This window comes from Triticum aestivum, chromosome 5D (assembly GCF_018294505.1).
Source record: "Triticum aestivum cultivar Chinese Spring chromosome 5D, IWGSC CS RefSeq v2.1, whole genome shotgun sequence".
In the NCBI taxonomy this organism is placed as follows: domain Eukaryota; kingdom Viridiplantae; phylum Streptophyta; class Magnoliopsida; order Poales; family Poaceae; genus Triticum; species Triticum aestivum.
This window is the reverse complement of record NC_057808.1, coordinates 458931405-458950224: the sequence shown is the minus strand read 5'-3', so window position 1 is coordinate 458950224 and position 18820 is coordinate 458931405. Positions and strand designations below refer to the sequence as shown.

At 47.2% G+C, this 18820-nt stretch overlaps 1 protein-coding gene across 1 annotated transcript; it reads left to right on the top strand.

The window, feature by feature from the left end:
- The first annotated feature begins 7821 nt into the window (after positions 1 to 7821).
- Positions 7822 to 12860, top strand: LOC123122740 (protein Iojap-related, mitochondrial). The gene is made up of 5 exons (XM_044543072.1): positions 7822 to 8185; positions 8903 to 8990; positions 10171 to 10268; positions 12346 to 12452; positions 12561 to 12860. Exons 1-4 carry the CDS (start codon positions 7901 to 7903, stop codon positions 12412 to 12414), a joined length of 540 nt encoding a protein of 179 aa, XP_044399007.1. The 5' UTR covers positions 7822 to 7900; the 3' UTR covers positions 12415 to 12452; positions 12561 to 12860.
- The last annotated feature ends 5960 nt before the right edge of the window (positions 12861 to 18820 follow it).

The following is an 18820-nucleotide window of genomic DNA, read 5'->3' as shown; positions in this document are numbered from 1 at the left end:
CAGTTGTTGCGGAACGCTGAGATCGCATCTTCGTCGCGGCAATCTTTAATCTTTTTTTTTGACAAGGAGGAATCTGGCCCAGAAGTGATGGACCGTTTCCTGAGACTATTGTTGTATGCTCATGAGAGCGCTTATGTTTGGGTGGGTGGGTGGCTTTAAATCCGAACCCTGGCCCAACTTTGGATCCGGAGTCTGAAGATCTTTCGGACTTAACAGTTCGGGCTCCGCGATATCAACTGATTTTTTGGGCTTGCCATCCGATTCTATGTCCGCAGAACAAGACGTGTCTTTCTGCCGGTGGGTGTCCGGCTCTTTGAGATCGGAGATCCGAACATAGTTCGTCCTCAACATAGAGGAAGAGTTGTCTTGCTCCTCGACTACCGCTATCTGGTGGGTTATCGGCGGAGTTTTAATCTCTCTCTGGTCGGGTTTAAGCCCAATCCGATCATAGTCTATGGCGACTCCCAAGGAGACGATGCGATCTAGGAGCTCGTTTAGAGACGATAAGTCCGTCGAATCCATCCTTTCGGAGCATTTGGGATCAACGCGGAGGCGATTTTCAATGACTCGAGAGGTCATCGTCGGCTTAAGGGCTGAGCAGGCAGTCATGACGAAGCCGCCCAACCAGAGGGTTTGGCCTAGGGCCAGGGCTCCTCCGGAGGTGATATTTTCCTTGACAAGGCGAGCCATCAACCTTTTTGACGACGGCACAGTGGAACTCTCAATGAAAGCACCAATGTCGGTGTCAAAACCGGCGGATCTCGGGTAGGGGGCCCGAATTGTGCGTCTAGGATTGATGGTAACAGGAGACGGGGGACACAATGTTTACCCAGGTTCGGGCCCTCTCTATGGAGGTAATACCCTACTTCCTGCTTGATTGATCTTGATGAATATGAGTATTACAAGAGTTTGATGGTAACAGGAGACGGGGGACACAATGTTTACCCAGGTTCGGGCCCTCTCTATGGAGGTAATACCCTACTTCCTGCTTGATTGATCTTGATGAATATGAGTATTACAAGAGTTGATCTACCACGAGATCGTAATGGCTAAACCCTAGTAGTCTAGCCTGTATGACTATGGTAATGAGTATTTGGTCCTATAGACCTAACCCTCCGGTTTATATAGACACCGGAGGGATCTAGGGTAACATAAAGTCGGTTACAGAGAAAGGAATCCACATATTTGATCGCCAAGCTTGCCTTCCAAGCCAAGGAGAGTCCCATCCGGACACAGGTCGAGTCTTCGGTCTTCGTATCTTCACAGCCCATCAGTCTGGCCCATGGCTAACAGGTCGGACGCCCGAGGACCCCTAGTCCAGGACTCCCTCAATACGGACGATCGAATCTCGGGCAAGTAACACACCGATGACAAAGGGAATAACGTATGTTGTCATTACGGTAGGACCGATAAAGATCTTCGTAGAATATGTGGGAACCAATATGAGCATCCAGGTTCCGCTGTTGGTTATTGACCAGAGAGGTGTCTCGGTCATGTCTACGTAGTTCTCGAACTGTGACACCCAAGTTTTTATTTGGATTTTTCAAAAGATTTTATTTGACTTGAGGGAGGTGATTTAAATTTTCCTTCAAGAGAACTCTCCCTCTCAAACATTTTTTTTCTTTATGGAAAAAGTTTATGTGGATTCACCCAAGATCTGTCTTTGATCTTGGAGGTTCTTGCTTTTCATTTGGACTCAAGGCAAAATACTTTTCACTTGGGAAATTAACTTTTGAAAACCTCCTTGAAATTTTGCACTATGGCTTTTGGAAAGTCCTTTGCCACTTTCAACAATTCCTTCTTGCCATGACCTTAGTGCAAATCCTCTCTCCTAACCCTTCCCTCACCTTTGGATCATGATCTGCATCAAATCCAGCAAGCTGAACCTCCCCATGTGGTTTTTTTTCCATTTAAATTCTATTCAAATAAATTTCTGTCTTCTCTTCTAGCTCTTGGAGATTTTCAAAGGAACTCCATTTTCTGTTTTGATTTTTGCCCCCAAACCAACTCTCCTCCCTGGTCCTTTGTACCCTCAACCTAGAACCATGAAGATCCACTGGTCTTTAGTTCAAAATTTTCAAACTACACTTGCTGCAAGTTTGGACCAGGTTTGCCAAATTTGGTGAAATTCATTCCAAACCTTCTCCAAAAATTCCAAGTAAAATCAGGCAGCCTCTGGGTGCATTGAGTGGTCATCTCACCAAGTTACAGCCCCAGAAAAATTTATCTCATAGCCAAAACCTTCTGTCGAACACCTGCAGTGCACTGTCTTTGTCAAAGTTCAGAAGGTTCAGAGATTCAGTCAGTGGCTGCTGTCGTTTTCTTCAGAGGAGGACGTCGATCTCGCCAGTGCCACCGCGTCGCCTTGCTCCTCGTCCCCGCCCCCTTGTTCCTGCACCGCACGAACGCCTGGCGCCTTGCGGGCGTCGGCGACGAGCAGCAGAAGGTGCGCCGCCCCGTGACCGATGCCGGCGGCGGCTTTGCGGACGCCAGCAGGAGACACGGCGCCGACGACGCCACCCAGCGCCGCCCAAACCACCGGAGCTCGCCGCGTGGCCTTCCACTCCCCCGAACGCGCTGCCGCTCTCGTCGTGAACCGCAGGGCGCGGAGCGCGCTCTCTGCCGCCGTTGAGCCCGTGCGGTCACCTCACCGTGGACCGACGCCATTACGCCAAGACCGACCCCGTTTAGCTGCAAAACGAGTCCAGTAACCTCCACTGATGCTGCCCGGCCGCTCAAACCCCCTACCAATCCACTGCTCCGCCGTAATCGCTCGCCGGAGATTCTCCGTTCGCGGCCACCCCGTCGATCTGCCTATAAATAGAGGCCCCGAGCTTCAACTCGAGCACCCACCAACACTGCACTCCCCCTAGAGCACGCCGAGCCACTGGAAGAGCCCCGAGGAGGTCTCCTTCCTCGACTCCGGCCGCCGCGACCCGCCACGGGATCCAGCCCGATTCGCCCCCGTGTGTGCTCCTCCGCCTCCATTCTCCTGCCAGTAGCTTCACCATGCATCCCTCTTTCTGACCCGCACTCCATTTTGAAGCTTGCAGCCCTCCACCGGAGTTCCCCATCCTCACCCGAGCCGCCGTCCGCCGGAGAAAGTGTCGCCGTCGACGTAGTGCTCCCCGTTGGACGAGTCCACCACCCACCGACGCGGAAGAGGACGCTGAAGCTCTTGGTACCCTCCGTTCCTCCTAACTCGCCGTGGTTCGACGCCGGCGTCCACCGCAGTCTTCGGGCGCCGGCGAGCTTTTCAAACCTGACATGTGGACCCCGCATGTCAGCCTCTGTTCTTTTATTCGCGAACCGTTTTTTGTTGGCGCCTTCGAGCAGAATACATTTTCTCCTTTGCGCTTGCGCATTCCCATCCGAAGCGTTTTCTGTTTTCTCAGTTAAAACCCTGGAACTTTTCTGTTTCATTACAGATAAGTCCCTGGACAGAAACCTTTATAACTTTTTAATAAAAAAGGTATTTTTGAGTGATTCTTTTTCTGACAATCTTCAAATTTTGTCTAGTTTTTTATGGGATTTAATTGAAAAATATTTGGAAAGGTTTCTGTGCATGTGTTGGTTTTCACGTTAGTACCCGTTTCGTGATTGCCGTAGGTTCCGGGGGAGGTGACGGAGCCGCGAACTTCGCCGAGCTAGACTCCGACTTCTCCAAACCAGGCAAGCATGTTTTGAACATTTGATATGACAGATGTTTTACATGTTCACGTGAGAGTTTGTGCGTGGCATATGAGTGTCGGTAAATACCCCGTTGCTTGTAAGGCAACGACCCGGTTGTTCCAAAGTTGCGATGACCTCTGATGAGAGGTGGCCTAATCATGTGGTGACATGAAGGGCAGCAAGGTGGTACTGTCGTAGCATGCCAGCCTTGCGTCATCCGACTCTCTTCGATGTTAACGTGGTTGGAGCCACGTTATCGATCTTTTTCCGCATGTTCCAAAGTTGTGATGATCTCTGATGAGAGATGGCCAAATCATGTGGTGACATGAATGGCAGCAAGGTGGTACTGTTGTAGCATGCCAGCCTTGCGACATCCGACTTTCTCCGACGTTAACGTGGTTGGAGCCGCGTTACCGTTCTTTCCCCTTTCCGTGCTACCACGTGTCTCATTGCCAGGATGCGGTTTAGTAAGTTGGTAACCTCTTTCCGTGTACACACCAAACAGAGAGGCCGGGATGATGGTACCTTGGCCCAGGATTAAAGCCAGTCATTCGGTCAGGGGGCATGGGTGTTTCCGGTTGGGACCGAGAGGGGGGGCACCCCCTTAAAGCGCGCGTATAGAAATTTGATCCCATGCTACGCGAGGTTGTAGCCTCCCCGTCTCAAGGTTTTTCTTGAAAGTTGCCGAGGGTGATCCCTGGCTTCGGATGGTTGAATTGGGTGTGTACTGGTTAGACGTGTTTCTTCCAAAACACCGTAGACGGAACTAGTCCCCGTGACTACTGAAATCCGTTGGCTGTGGTTAAGTACAAACTCTGCAGAGTCAATTCTTTCCAAATCACCGTACCCATGATCAAGCAGTGTAAGAATTATATCCATATCTATCTGTGTGACAAAACTTGCCCCGGTGAACAAGCTCAAGTGGTAAATCCAGATTTATTGTTATTCCTGTGGATGGACTAACTTTATATTTGTCTCATGCCTGTGATAATTTATGTTCCCAAACTATTGTATTAATGAGTTGCGATATAAGCCCTTTATGTGACGTCGCGCAGACGTCCGACTGTGGCGTGTACTTGTCTCTTACTTTAAATATAAGCCCTTTATGTGATGTCGCTCAGACGTCCGACTGTGGCATGCACTGTCTATTATTTTCTGTTATAAGCCCTTTATGTGGTGTCGCCCCGACGCCCGACTGTGGCATTATTGTTCCGCATTTTCCGCTCGAGGAGTCTTTCAGACACTCGTTTGGCACCCGCATTAATATTCCGCATTTTCCGCTCGAGGAGTCTTTCAGACACTCGTTTGGCACCAGTATTACTATTCTGCAGTTTCCGCTCGAGGCGTCATTCAGACCCTCGCTTGGCACCCAGTATTTATTACCGTTATGTCTAATCGCACCAGTTAACTTGTTCATATGCTTCATGTTTACATTTGTTATATCTTATGTCCGAACTGTCTTGCGAGTACTTTCATAGTACTCACCTGGCTTGTTGATTTGGCCAGATGTTGACGAAGGCGATCTCTTGGATGAAGAGTTTGATAGCTCGTCCGATGCCTAGAGGAGTCCCAGTCAGTCCTGCGCGATCCCGGATATTGGTCACTTGTATTGTATACGCTTCCGCCACCCGTAATAAGTCTTCTCGAGCCTCACTCCGACGCTCGAAGAGCTGTAGTCTTCTGGAATCATATCACTCGCTTCGCGGTGATATTTCCACCACCGTTTTTATCGTGAGTTAGTAGTTGCCACCCTATCCGCCGTTTTGTTTTAACGGCGCGCATGTAATAAATTGTTGGGCAATCTCTGCTCAACCTTGTATTATATTTAGTACTCCTGGTATTTTTTCTTCTGTGACCAAGATATTGTCTACCAGTGAGAAGGAATTCTTCCTCGCTGGTCCGTAAAAGGGATTGGTCTTTCAATAATTATTTTATTGAAAAACCGGTCGTGACACGAACCCGTAGGGTCCGCACGCTTAACGTTTGATGACAATTTTGTATTATATGAGTTATGTGATTTGGTGACCGAATGTTGTCCGGAGTCCCGGATGAGATCACCTACATGACGAGGAGTCTCGAAATGGTCGAGAGGCAAAGATTCATATATAGGACGATAGTATTCGGACACCGGAAGTGTTCTAGGGGTACCGGGTACGTATCGGGTCACCAGAAGGGGTTCTGGGCAACCCCCGGCAAACTATATGGGCCTAATGGGCCAAGAGATGGAAAGACCAGCCCCTAAGGGGCTAGTGCGCCCCCTATAGGCCAAAATAAGGGGGAAAGGAAAGGAGGGAAGGGAGAAGGAAAGGGGAGGATTCGGCCTCCCCCTTTCCTTCCCCTCCCCCCTCTCTTTCCTTCCCCCTCCGACACTTATGGAAGGGGGGAGGCCGACTTGTAGGAGGCGCCCAAGTAGGATTACTCCTACTTGGGGAGCCCCTTGCCGCCCCTCTCCCTCTCCCACCTATATATATGTGGGGGGGCACCGCTAGAACACACAACATTGATTCCTAGCCTTGTGCGGCGCCCCCTCCACAGTTTACGCCTCCGGTCATATTGTCGTAGTGCTTAGGCGAAGCCCTGCGCGGATCACTTCACCATCACCGTCACCACGCTGTCGTGCTGACAAAACTCTCCCTCGACAGTTTGCTGGATCAAGAGTTCGAGGGATGTCATCGAGCTGAAAGTGTGCAGAACTCGGAGGTGCCGTACGTTCGGTGCCTGATCGGTCGGAACGAGAAGAAGTTCGACTACATCAACCGCGTTGTCAAACGCTTCCGCTTTCGGTCTACGAGGGTACGTGGACACACTCTCCCCCTCTCGTTGCTATGCATCTCCTAGATAGATCTTGCGTGAGCGTAGGATTTTTTTTGAAATTGCATGCTACGTTCCCCAACACAAGTTCTGCAGGGCAGTGGTGGCAGTGTTTGGACCACAATACTTGCGATCACCCAATGTTGAAGACACTGCTCGGATCCTAGCATAGAATGCAGCAAGAGGATTTCCTGGGATGCTTGGAAGCATCGACTGCATGTATTGGGCAGGGAAAAACTGTCCATTTGCTTGGCAGGGAATGTACAAAGGCGCCAAAGGAGCTTGCAGTGTGGTACTTGAGTCAGTGGCCACACATGACCTTTAGATTTGGCACTCCTTCTTTGGTATGCCAGGAACTCACAATGACATCAACATACTGCAGTGCTCGCAATGTCTTTGCCAAGCTTGTTGAAGGTCATGCTCCTCTGGTGAACTTCGAGGTCAATGGGCGCCACTACAACAAGGGTTACTACCTAGCAGATGGCATCTATCTGAGATGCTCCACATTTGTGAAGACAATCTCAAACCCTGTGCCAGGAGGCAAGAACTCTTACTTTGCCAAGTGTTAGGAGGCTTGCAGGAAGGATGTCGAGCGGGCATTTGGTGTGCTCTAATCTCGATTTGCTGTTGTCCGGTACCCCGCTCTGACCTGGTCGAAAGATCAAATATGGGAAGTCATAACTTGTTGTGTCATCTTGTACAACATGATCATTGAGAGCGAGCAGGAAGAGACAGTGTTTGACACTGAACCATATTATAGGCAAGGTCCTCTTGCCCAAGTTGATCACCAGCTACCGGCAACCTGGGCTGCCTTCCTCAATATGCGTCAGGAGATCCGAGACCCACAGGTGCATCAAGGACTGCAGCACGATCTGGTGGAGCACCTATGGAGGCTTAAGGGCAACGCCTAGCTCGACGTGTGATGAAATATGAGTTTTTATTTGTGTTTGAATTATGAGTTTGATTCATTGCACTATTTGATTTGTATTGATTTATGTGATGAACTATGTGATAAAAAATAGTTTTGTTGAATTTGTGTTGAAACACGCCGAATGTGGGCCGCATTTGGGCCAATTTGCGCCGAAATTGGGCTGAAATCGGCGGCTGGGGGCGAACTTGGGGGGTCGGCTGGGAACCCGAGCCCCCCACATCGATTTTACCGCCGATTGGCCCCCATGCGACGCTATTTCAAGCCCCTGGGGGGCGAACGGCCGGGATGCTCTAAGCCTTCTGAATTTCTTTGAGATCATGGGAGATCAAATTAAATAGGGCCACGTCATCGCATAAACCGATTTACTGTACTGTAGGGGAAAAAAACCTAGGTCTAAGCAAAGCTCTTCTTTTTGGTCGCTCCTCGACCCCGGGTTGGAAATCGTAAAAGCTCTGGCCGTAGAGAACCCCCCTTTCCTCCGCGCCGATGTTCTCCGCTGTTCGATCCCGAGCCCTGGGCCGATGGCGCCCGCCGCCGCAGCTTCTTCCGCGCCTCCTCTCCTCCGCCGGCGCCTCGTCGGCTCGGCCGGCGGAGCTTATCGAGCTCTCGGAGGTGGAGAAGGTGCTGCACGACGTCCGGGCGGGGGACGTGCGTGTGTTCCCCGTCGGTGAGGGCGGGCTCCACGGCGGCGCTTGTGCGGACTACATGGTCGTCGCCACCGGCCGCTCCGACTGGCACGTCCGCAACATCGCACAGGCCATACTCTACAAGGCACCCCCCCCCCCCCCACCCCATCCCTCCACCCTGTTTTTTTTTTAATGTATGATTTGGGCGAATGTTTGCTACTTTGGTGATGTTGTGACTGGAATTCGCGTGGACGCAATATGACTGCTTTGCATTCCATGAATGATCTTGAAGTAGTATTATATAGCTAACTAACGGATTTTAGCTCTAGGAATCCCTAAGGGTCCAATGATTTGTTTCCATAGAACTAACCAATTTTGATTTTAGTGCTTTGGTGGACTCGTCTGCTCATGATTCTTGAGATAATGTGACTAATATGGATGTAACAATATATGGGTGCGCTGCAAAGATGGTTTGGTTCCGAGAGTGCACCGGTTTCATGATGGGTGATTCGGATTGGACTGAAGCAGGTAGTTAACCCCTGAGGCAATTGTATGAACCGTGCTGCCACAGTGTGTAAGGAGATTGTAGAAATTTAATTATCAATGCCCCCCCCCCCCCCCCCCCCCCTCCATCACAAGCTTGGGGGCTGTTAAAGAGGTGGCTTAGTTCTGAGGTTCTCTGCCTTCTCAGTTATTTGTATGGTTTTTAGAATTAATGTGGTTTAATGTATTTTAGGATATATTCTCCTGTGCCATGTGGAGTTTACAAGCCTGCTTCAGTGGCCGTGCCATGTGATTTGAAGTTTGTGATCATGCAGACGGGCTATCCTAATATGGTACTGAAATTGTCCTTTTTCATCAGATAAAGCAGAAACAGAAGGGTTCTAATCGAATATTGATGCCTAGTGTGGAAGGCCAGCAAGCTGGAAAGTGGGTTGTCATTGATTCTGGTAACATCTAAACTTCATATGTATCCCTGCAATTTTCTTTGTAAAATTTGTTTTAGCAATGGATAGACATAGACTACTGTCACGATGAAATTTAATTTGAGCAATTGAAAGAACCTTAACTGTCAAATCTAACATACTAAAGGATCCTGTCTAAAGGATCTTATATAAACTTTAAAGAAAAAGGAAACTTAAGTAGAGGCTTATCTCTAGAGTCTAGAGCAGATTTACTCATTACGGTGTGTGGCTCCCATGCTACTGTCCTTCTTTTGCATGGTTTTGGGCCAGCTCTAGGAAATATTCAGTAACTTCCTCGTACAAGGCTTTATGCCGGGCTTCCACCATGGAAATTTGCTGGAAGTAATTTTGAATTAGCGGCACCTATAAAAGCCAAGTACTTAGCTGGTTAGCTTCCTTGAACTGTTGTTGGACAGATGATCCATTAGAGAGAGGAAGCTCTGTAATGGCTCTTAGAGTGTCCCTTTCCCAACCAAGAGCGAGGGTTTATCTGTCATCCGCTGTGCTCTTGCATGTTCGCGAGAGGAATTTCATGGGTGATTTTGTCTTGGATAAGAGAGCAGCAGCTAATGACACAATTGGATTCCATCTTAAATGATTGATGTTTCTGGGTCATGTTTCAAGCAAACATGTGAAAAGGCTTAGTAACTTTGTTCCCGCAAACTACGTGGTCCATCTGGGAACACTGAAATTACTGCGCTCAACGGTGCTCGACCTTCGGACATCGGTTCAAGGTCTAGCAATCAAAATTAAGGGAAGGGGTAGACTGTGGAGATTGTAGGCTCTAGACAGTCATATTTGTTGCGGGGAATAGCAGCTGGCTTTTTTGTACTTCTTTCTTTTCTGTTTTGATGCTGATGTCAGTTGTGTGTTGAGCCGATTGGCTTCTGTTGTAGAGCTGTTCTCTATGTATGCATGAAAAGATACTCAAGGCCGAGGCACAGTTCTGGCCAAAGAAAATAAAATAAAGAAATGGGGTATCTCTAGTTTGAGGTTTGAAATGGTAGTACCTTATTTCTGACTAAGTTTGTTGAAGCCAGTATCTCATGGTCTGAAGTCTAGTTTCCTGTGTTTTAGAATTTTGTAATCGTGGTGCACCTGTCTTTGAAGTGGTTCCTGTGTTAATCATTTATATTTTGCACTTGTTCTGAACAATTGACCTCAGGAAGTATCATCATCCATGCGCTTGAAGAAAGAGCAAGAGAGTATTATGATTTGGAAAGTATTTGGACAAAGGCGGTGTCCCCTAACATTTCTGTTCAGGTCAGCCAAACATATTACTTCTCTTTGTTGTTCTTTCCCATAAAAGTTGGTATCGGGTGTGTGTAATTACTGATAAGTGCAAACGCATCGTTGATATTTATGATTTGATAAATACCATATTACTGAAGTTACTGCACAACTGCATGTGCCTTTGTGTTGTGAAATTGACGTCTTAATATGGAAAATTTGTTGACTTTGTAATCCTCTATGCTCTTAGCAAATTAATGATGCATTATCTGAAGTGAGTACTTTATCCCAGTATAAGGGAATTGGTATTACCGATTTACCATTATGCTGGGATTGAGTCAAAAATTATATGTCAGAAGAAAACATATGTGAAGAAATTTACCATGGACTTTAGTGACGACGATTCCAAAAGGTAGCCAGAGAATTGATACCCTTTGTGAACGTTTTTTGAAGTAGTGAACTAAGCTCTCTTACGTGTGTATTAGATCTTCCAAAGTAGATTTATCTGTTCAATTAATTCAGTAATTGAACAGTCTAGAATGTAACAGATACTTGAGATAAGCTTTAGGTATTTAAATTAACAGTCAACCTGAAGGGAATTACAATGCTGTGCCATGTGAAATTGCAAATTGCGTGTCTTTTACTCTGTAAGTGTTCAACTCCTAGGAGGCCTTGATCTACCAATCATTTAGGGAGGTTGGTTCTATCTGGTAATTATATGGCTTATAAACCAGCAGCAACTGGACATAAATTCTGATTTTCACTGGGTTTTGGATATATGATGAATTTAGAATCCCATATTGTTTCAAGATCAAAGAAAATTATATTTTATTAAATGAAATACAAAGTGAAAATAAGGCCCCAGCGTTGCTCCCGGTAGGCGACAGTGGTGGCAAAACCCTAGCGCTGTCGCTGCTGGACTTTGCCTGGGCGACGGATGGCGGCAGCAGGTCTTGTCCATGCGGTGACGCTATTCTTGAGCCCTAGCAGGCCCAGGCAGCGCTCCTGGCTAGCCGGCAGGCTCGGCAGATGGGCGGTGGCTGTGCTGCCTGAGCCGCCTGGATCTTGAGCATGGGCATGGTCTTCACTGTTTCTCTTATGCTCGATCCGGCGGCAGCTTGGTGGCGTGCCAGCTGACGGTTCCCTCCTCCAACCTGCGTTCAACCTTTGGTCAGCAATGAGATAGTAAGGTACACAAATATTATCTCATTCCTGACCAGGTGAACCATTGGCTTTACTTTTGACCATTAGGTAAGGGCTCCCAGCCACGGGTTGGTGAATGTGCATCAGTAACTGCAAATTAAAGATGCTTTAAATAATTAGAGGGACCAGGCAATACCTTATGTCGGTGGAAACTAATAGATTGAATAGTTGGGGCATCTCCAACGGCGTACATCAAAACGGACTCACAAAATGTCTCTGAACGCGGACACGTCCGGACATTTTCGCGGACAGTGGATAGGGGGGACTGCCATCCAACCCGGTGCACCAAATGACCACCCCTTGTCCAATGGAGAGAGAAGGGAGGGAGAGAAAAGTGGGTTTGTGGTGGGGTCCAAGGCTTCTCCGTAGTGTGTCCGGACTCCAAACCACTTCTACGTTTGCAACCGATTTGTGGGACTTAGGGCATATGTCCATGTCCGTGGATGTTTGTGTACCCCATTGGATGGCAAAAAGTGCCCTCCGGTCCGGACATTTAGAAGCGATCTGGTGCCCTGTTGGAGATGCCCTTAGAGGTGAGACTATTCACAACGCATCATTTGCTTGTCAACCTCTGCTGTTAGTGAAACAGTCTAATCTTTATTTTTCCAAGGTTATAGTACATATGCAAATAAAAAATATTAAACTATACAGATGGATGTGCTGTGCACATTATGCATTTTTTAGAATTCCCCATTGAAGAACTTGTTTGCAGAGGCCCGGAATAGTTCATGTTGTTTTAATTGGATATAATGAGGGATGAAGACCAATGGTTTCCTTTTTTCTCATGCCTGGTCTGAATTTCGAGATGTGCTAAAATGGTCCTTTTTAAAGCCGCAAGCAGGCGCACATTGTATTTTGTTTTGGTTGTACTTCAACAGTTACTCATCTTACATTCTTTTTCCTGCAGGAGTTGGAGACCTCACTTGTGAAGACACGCCGCAGGGACCTGTCGCAGAAACCCATGAAGAGCATTTGAGTTAAATGTGCTGCGGCCATGATCCATCATCTGTAGTGGTCAGTTTTCCAACCCTGAAATCCTATTTGGATGCATCATCCAACGAACCACAGGGTCACACCACGGACCTCCACTAAGACAAGATGTATTTACGATTTTGTATGCAGGGTTTGTTAGGTTGGCAGCGTCAAGCTTGTTTGTGTCAAGAACCTTGAAGGATGATAGGTTTGCAAGGCTGCTTGTGAATGAGACCGTCTGGATTCGTGACACCATGACGTCTCTGTCAAGTTTGCTCCTGTTATCTTTTATCATTTCGTCGTTTGCAAGTTCAAGCCAAGATTGTGGGCATTTTTTGTTTCTTTCATTTTGTTATTCACCCCTTTCTTGGATAGTAATCATAATACTATACTATGTGGAAGCCAAGGTAACACATTGGCCAATTTAGGGTGTGTTTATTTGGGCTGCAACTTCTAAGTTGCAACGGCTCCGGCTGAAAGGAGCAGCTGTAGTTGTTAGCTGTGGCTGGAAGGCTGGAGCTGAGGTGCAGCTGTTTGGTAGTTTTGTTGTAGTAGCTGTGGCTGGTGCTGAAATGTGCCATCATATTAGCAAATAAATCTACTCCTAAGCTTGATGCACTAAAAATAGTACTCCCTCCGTCCGGGAAAAGTTGTCCCCAGCTCAGTTCATTTCTAATTTTGCAAAAAAAAAACCTTCTGGTTTTAAATCTCGTGCTAATCCCCCCTCACCTCTGCTTCTTCCTCCTTCGACCACGGCTGGACCAAGCGGCCGTCGGCAGCCGCCGTACAAACAGCGGGCGCCCACCTGTGCCGCCACCCACCTGCGCCCCTGCGCCGCCGCCCACCAGCGTCGCTGCCCCGCTGCCCACCTGCGGCTGCTCCTCCAAGGCGACCACTTCGACGGGCGCCTCCTCTCGTCTCCCTGCTCGCATCCCTGACTAGTTCCTCGCACTCGCGGCAACCCCAGCCGCCGCTGCCAACCCCGGCCGTGCTGCTCCTTCTCCTCTGCTCGTGCGCTCGTGCGGCTGCTTCTCCCCTGCCGCTGGTGGAGCTCTGCCCGTGCTGCTGCTGCTCCTCTGCCCGTGCTGCTGATGCTCCTCTTCCGCTGATCCAAGTGACTGTGCTGTGCTGCTGCTGATCAGAACAATTTTGCTCCTCTGCACTCTGAAGAAGGTACTCCGTCAGAGTACTGTACCTGAAAATTAGTGAAGTTGATTTAGTGTTAACTGAATCATGACAATGCCAATCATGGAGTAAATTCAGTTGTTAACTTAAAATTCATGGAGTACATTCATTTTAATACAAAAACTGCTGCTGATCATTGTGAAAATAAACATGGATTGCTGTTAACTGAAAATTAGTGAAAGAAACTGCTGCTGATCATGGATTACTGTTAATTAAAAATAGAGCATCTGGCTTGTCTTATCATGGTGATGAGAACTGCTGCAGATCAGTGATTGTTTATTTTCAATAGATAAAGTTTATTTTCAGTAAACAATGGCAAAGTTTCTTCTCAGTACATCAAGTTTATTTTCAGTAAATGTAGAGCTATTGCTAAAGGAACAACCATTAGAAAGAAGAAATGTAGAGCTATTTTCAGTAAATGATCTGTTTTGTTACTAGGAGTAGTCCTTACCTGAATAATTGTGAGCAAAAATGGGAGCAGAGCAAAAATGGGAGTAGTGCTCTAGATGGACCAGCACCACTATCCTACAGCTTAGTCTATTCAGTCAATATCCAGTGGAGTAGCAACCAACAGAAGATCATGTCACACAAATTCAAGTTTGTACAGTGGAGTAAACAGTAGATGCACAAAATTTAAGTTGCTGTACAGTGAAGTTTAAGTGAACAATCTTGCATGGCATCCTTTGTGGCCATGGCAGCCTTTTTTCAAAATGTACAAACTGGACATTTCTGAACATTTGCATAACTAGATCAACTAGGATTGTCAAGATCAATTATGTCATAACTGCACTAACTGAATTTTCAGTAAGTGCACAACAAAAGAATCTTGGAGTATGTACTGTTGTGCATATCCAAGATAGTCCTTTAAATGATTCAGTAAACAATGGTTTATTTTCAAATTATATGCATGAGGAAATAATGGTTTATTTTCAGTCTTGACAGTTTGGGGATAGATGGAAGTGACATGTTCATGTATTCCTAGTTAATTTACCAAGCAGTTTCCAAACAAAGCAATGGAACTTGAGCTGAAATAGAACTTGACACCTACTGTACATCACAAAATGAAGCAGCTCTTATCATCCTCCTCTGAACATTTCTGAATAGGAGTACTATTTGCAGTAGATTATTTGCAGTAGATCAAATTGTTAAGTTAACTTGTGAGAGATACTATAAAGTTAATTGTTAAGTTAACTTGTCAAATTCAGTTGACAGCAACTGGATTTTCAGTAGTCCCAAATGATCTTGTAGCTGAATTCTTGGGTTGAATCTAAAGGTCCTCATCAATCTATAGTAAACTAGAAGCACTTAATTTATTTGAGTTAAGCAACTATAGCAAACAATCTGTAAGCAACTCATTTTTCAAAATTTGAGTACTCCACTTAAGCATTTACAGCTACTCCTATGCGACAAATCACTGTATTCAGTGATCTTGCTAAAGAAGCTCCCAAGCTCAAGCTCAAGATAGACTAAATTTTACAACTATTGTACTCAAAAGAAGCATTTTGGATTATCACAACAAAAGAAGCATATTCATTTTAAACTTGTGTTTAACAATGAGAAACTAATCCTAAGTGGGTCTTTGATCAAGAATCCTGACATGATGGGTTTATTTGGATTTATTTGAATTTATTCTCATTGAATTTAATCTCCACAGTAGTTGTTCTCATTGAACATGTCTGAACTTCAGCAACCACATCACTCACTCAATCACCTGATCTTGAACTCACCCTTATTCTTCTTACAAGTTGATGTCAGACTTGACACATAAATAAAATTTGACATCAGTGAAATTTAGACAGTGAATACAGTTTGGACAGTACTCCACTGTCGAATTTTCAGTGAGCGAAATTCAGTTGACAATTTGGAGAGAGATGGAGTAAAATTCAGGCTTGACAGTTTGGGAACAAGGAGAATTTAGCCTTCCTTCAACAAAAACAGAAAACACAGAACACATTTTCTAGCCTCAGCATCAGCAGTAGCTACACACTGAAAGAAACCTCCAAGATCAAAATGCACTAAGGTAGCTAGACACTGAAACTACCAAATTGAAGGGAAATCATGCTACCAAACTGAAGGCAGTTTTTTGCTTTCTGTCAGATGGAGACGAGCAAGCGCTGCTGGACATATCTGGAATGTGGGTGTGGCAAAAAGTAACCACTGAACATACTAACAGAACAGAGTATGCATGGTTCCAAAAAAAAAACATTTGATAGTAAGAATAAGAATTTGTTAACTGACATTTAGAGAGCAAAATCTGAAGATTTGTGAACATTTGTTAATTTTGAAAATTTAGAGAGAGCAAAAAACTGAACACTTGTTCTCAACATTTGTTAACTGACATTTGCTTCAATTGAATTCTCTGACTGAAACCCAGCGGAAGGAGAAGGAAAGTCTATACCTCGACGGCCCCGCACGGCTGAAGGAGCAAATGCAACAGAGGGAAGCCTTGCCGACGAACGGGATTCCCCTCCTCATCCTCTACGGACGGGGGCACGACCGAGGCGGCGACCGGCCCGTCGGCCCGCCACTGCCGCTGCCTCCTCCGGCGGCGGGGGCGAGGCACTGCTGCCTGCCCAGCAGCCTCACCCGATGTCGCGTAGGCACAACGCGAGCCACTGATGCCTGCCTTGCGCCTCCTCCGGCGGCGGGGGCGAGGAGGAGGACGTGTCGACGCCGCGCGCGAGTAGGAGACGCGGCGGGAGGAAGAAGAATTGATTTTTGGGGTGAAAGAGGGGAGATTCGGGAGGCAGGCAAGGGAGGCAGGGGAGCTGCGCGAGGCAGAAGGGAGCGGCGGAGGAGGCAGCTGCGGCGGCGGAGGAGGACGGGCGGGAGAGCAGGGGAGCAGCGCGGCGCAGAGGAGCTCCGGCGTCCATGCGCCTGTGCCAGAGCAAGGATACGACGAGGAGACAAGTTTGGAGAGGACGAGGAGTGCGGGTTGTGTCGGGAGTTTTGGGAGGGGTTTTGTGCAAAAACGCCATGGGGACAACTTTTCCCGGACGGAGGGAGTAAGAGATTAGCTTAAGTAGTACTCCCTCCGTCCGGAAATACTTGTCGGAGAAATGTCTAAAAATGGATGTATCTAGAACTAAAACATATCTAGATACATCCATTCCTTCGACGAGTATTTCCGGACGGAGGGAGTACTAAGAAAGGTTCTAAAGACAGTGGGACTCCTGCAGGTAATAAGGGCCTGTTCGGCAGCTCTCCGCTCCTGGAGCAGCCGGAGCGGGAGCGGCCCGCAGCCTATTTTCACGGAGTGGCCAAAGTGGCGCTCCGTATACTCCTGTATTTTGCGGAGCTAGATGAGTGTCGAACAGGCCCTAAGAAGCTAAAAAGATGAAGCCCGTTTCTTTGAAATCAAGAAAGGTGCTACTAGTGGGACTCCTACAGGAAAATGAAGCCCATGTCTTTCAAATCCAACAATTGTAATACCTATATAAAATGAAGTCCATGTCTTTCAAATCCAACAATTGTAATACCTATAAAAAATGGAAAACGAAAGAGCCAAAAGTAATGAGAAAATGACTTTTAACCCGTGCACTTGCACGGCTAGCTATCTCTCTAAACGCATAATATACCACAATAATGGACTGAGTATAAACAACTCAACCTATCAATATACCCAAATGATAAACGCAACACGTGTGATCTCTCAGCTCATCATGTAATAAACAAACAAAAATCCATGAGTTTCGTGACGTTTCAGCTCATATTTTCTATAAGAGTGATTCCAGTGCGACATACATTTTCTCACAACTCAAGATGAAGCTAAAATGTCCCTCCCTATCAGGCAATATTCTACACACCCTCTGTTCCATTATTTACGAACAGAGGTAGTATATAATAATGCTTTCGGCTATATGTCTATGGATACTTTCTCATCCTTCTAACGCTCGCTCCCCTAAGAAAATACATACACATTGCTAAAGACCATGTGAAACGAAGTACAGCAAAATTCCTTTTCATTTAATGTGGAAGTAAGATTATTTCCTTCACTCACAAGAACAAAAAAAAAGATTTTTGTCAACAATATTGTGCATAAAAAGACTTGCAAGATGCAAATGCCATGATGTTCACAAGGGGTATTTCGAGCAATAAGGGCATGTTTGGTTGCCATCCATATTTTGCCACACTTGTTGCCACAAGTGTGACATGCCACATTTTTGGTGGTGGCCAAATTGATTGCCACACTTGTGGTAAAAGTTGGCTACCAATTGAGTCAAAGACAAGTGAGGTATGTGACTAAAAAAGTGTGGCTGTCGGATATGGGGTTCCGGCAAACCCTTAAGGTTCGAACTCTAGGGTGCGCGCGAAGTCTTTTCCTCCTACCGATCCACGCCCTAGCTCACTAAGATCTCGCGGACGAACTCGACGAACTCGCAACACAAAAAGACACGAGATTTATACTGGTTCGGGCCACCGTTGTGGTGTAATACCCTACTCCAGTGTGGTGGTGGTGGATTGCCTCTTGGGCTGATGATGAACAGTACAAGGGGAAGAACAGCCTCCTGAGGTTGAGGTGTTCTTGTGGCTAGGGTAGGCTCTCGATCAGATCAGATCAAGCTGAGATGCCACTATTGTGGTGGCTAGTTCTACTTATATAGGCCCTGGTCTTCTCCCCGAATATTGAGCGGGAAGGGAGCCAACAACGGCGGGCAAATTTAAAGGGGGACAGCTAGTACAAGCTATCCTGACAAAAGTGGTCTTCGCCTGCGAAAGGCTCTAGTGGTGACGCCGTCTTGGGCTCCACGATGACCTCCGTCCTGCCGTCCTTCTGGTCTTGGTCTCGTTGCACCGATATGGCAACCTTTGCCCGATGCCTCGGTACTCCTCGCATGCGCTTGCCTCCTTAGCACCAAAGAGGAAACACGGACGTTGCGCGCGCTGGCGCCCGCCTGGTGCCGATCGTCATGGCTCACGTCACGAGAGCCTCGTGAGGTTTGCCCCGCCTTGATATCTCCGCTCCTCGTGAGCCTGCCTGGCTAGGCCACTCCTGAGGAGGTCTTGCGTCGTCCGCCTCGCGAGGCTTGGCCCCTCGCGAGGGTCTTGGATGCCTTGTTGACGAAGATGGGCCGTACGACCCGCTGACTTAGCCACGCCGTGGGCCGCAGGCAGGCAAGTCTGAGGACCCCCGTTCCCAGAACGCCGACAGTAGCCCCCGGGCCCAAGGTGCGCTCGGGCTTGGCTTTGTGGCGAAGCCAAGGGTCAAGTACGGAGCGCCGCGG

Excerpts from the sequence above, each read along its gene's own strand:
- LOC123122740 (XM_044543072.1), top strand. The coding sequence starts at position 7,901 with ATGTTCTCCGCTGTTCGATCCCGAGCCCTGGGCCGATGGCGCCCGCCG. Across the intron at positions 8,186-8,902 it reads CACAGGCCATACTCTACAAG|ATAAAGCAGAAACAGAAGGG; the intron begins GCACCCCCCCCC and ends CTTTTTCATCAG. Across the intron at positions 8,991-10,170 it reads GTGGGTTGTCATTGATTCTG|GAAGTATCATCATCCATGCG; the intron begins GTAACATCTAAA and ends AATTGACCTCAG.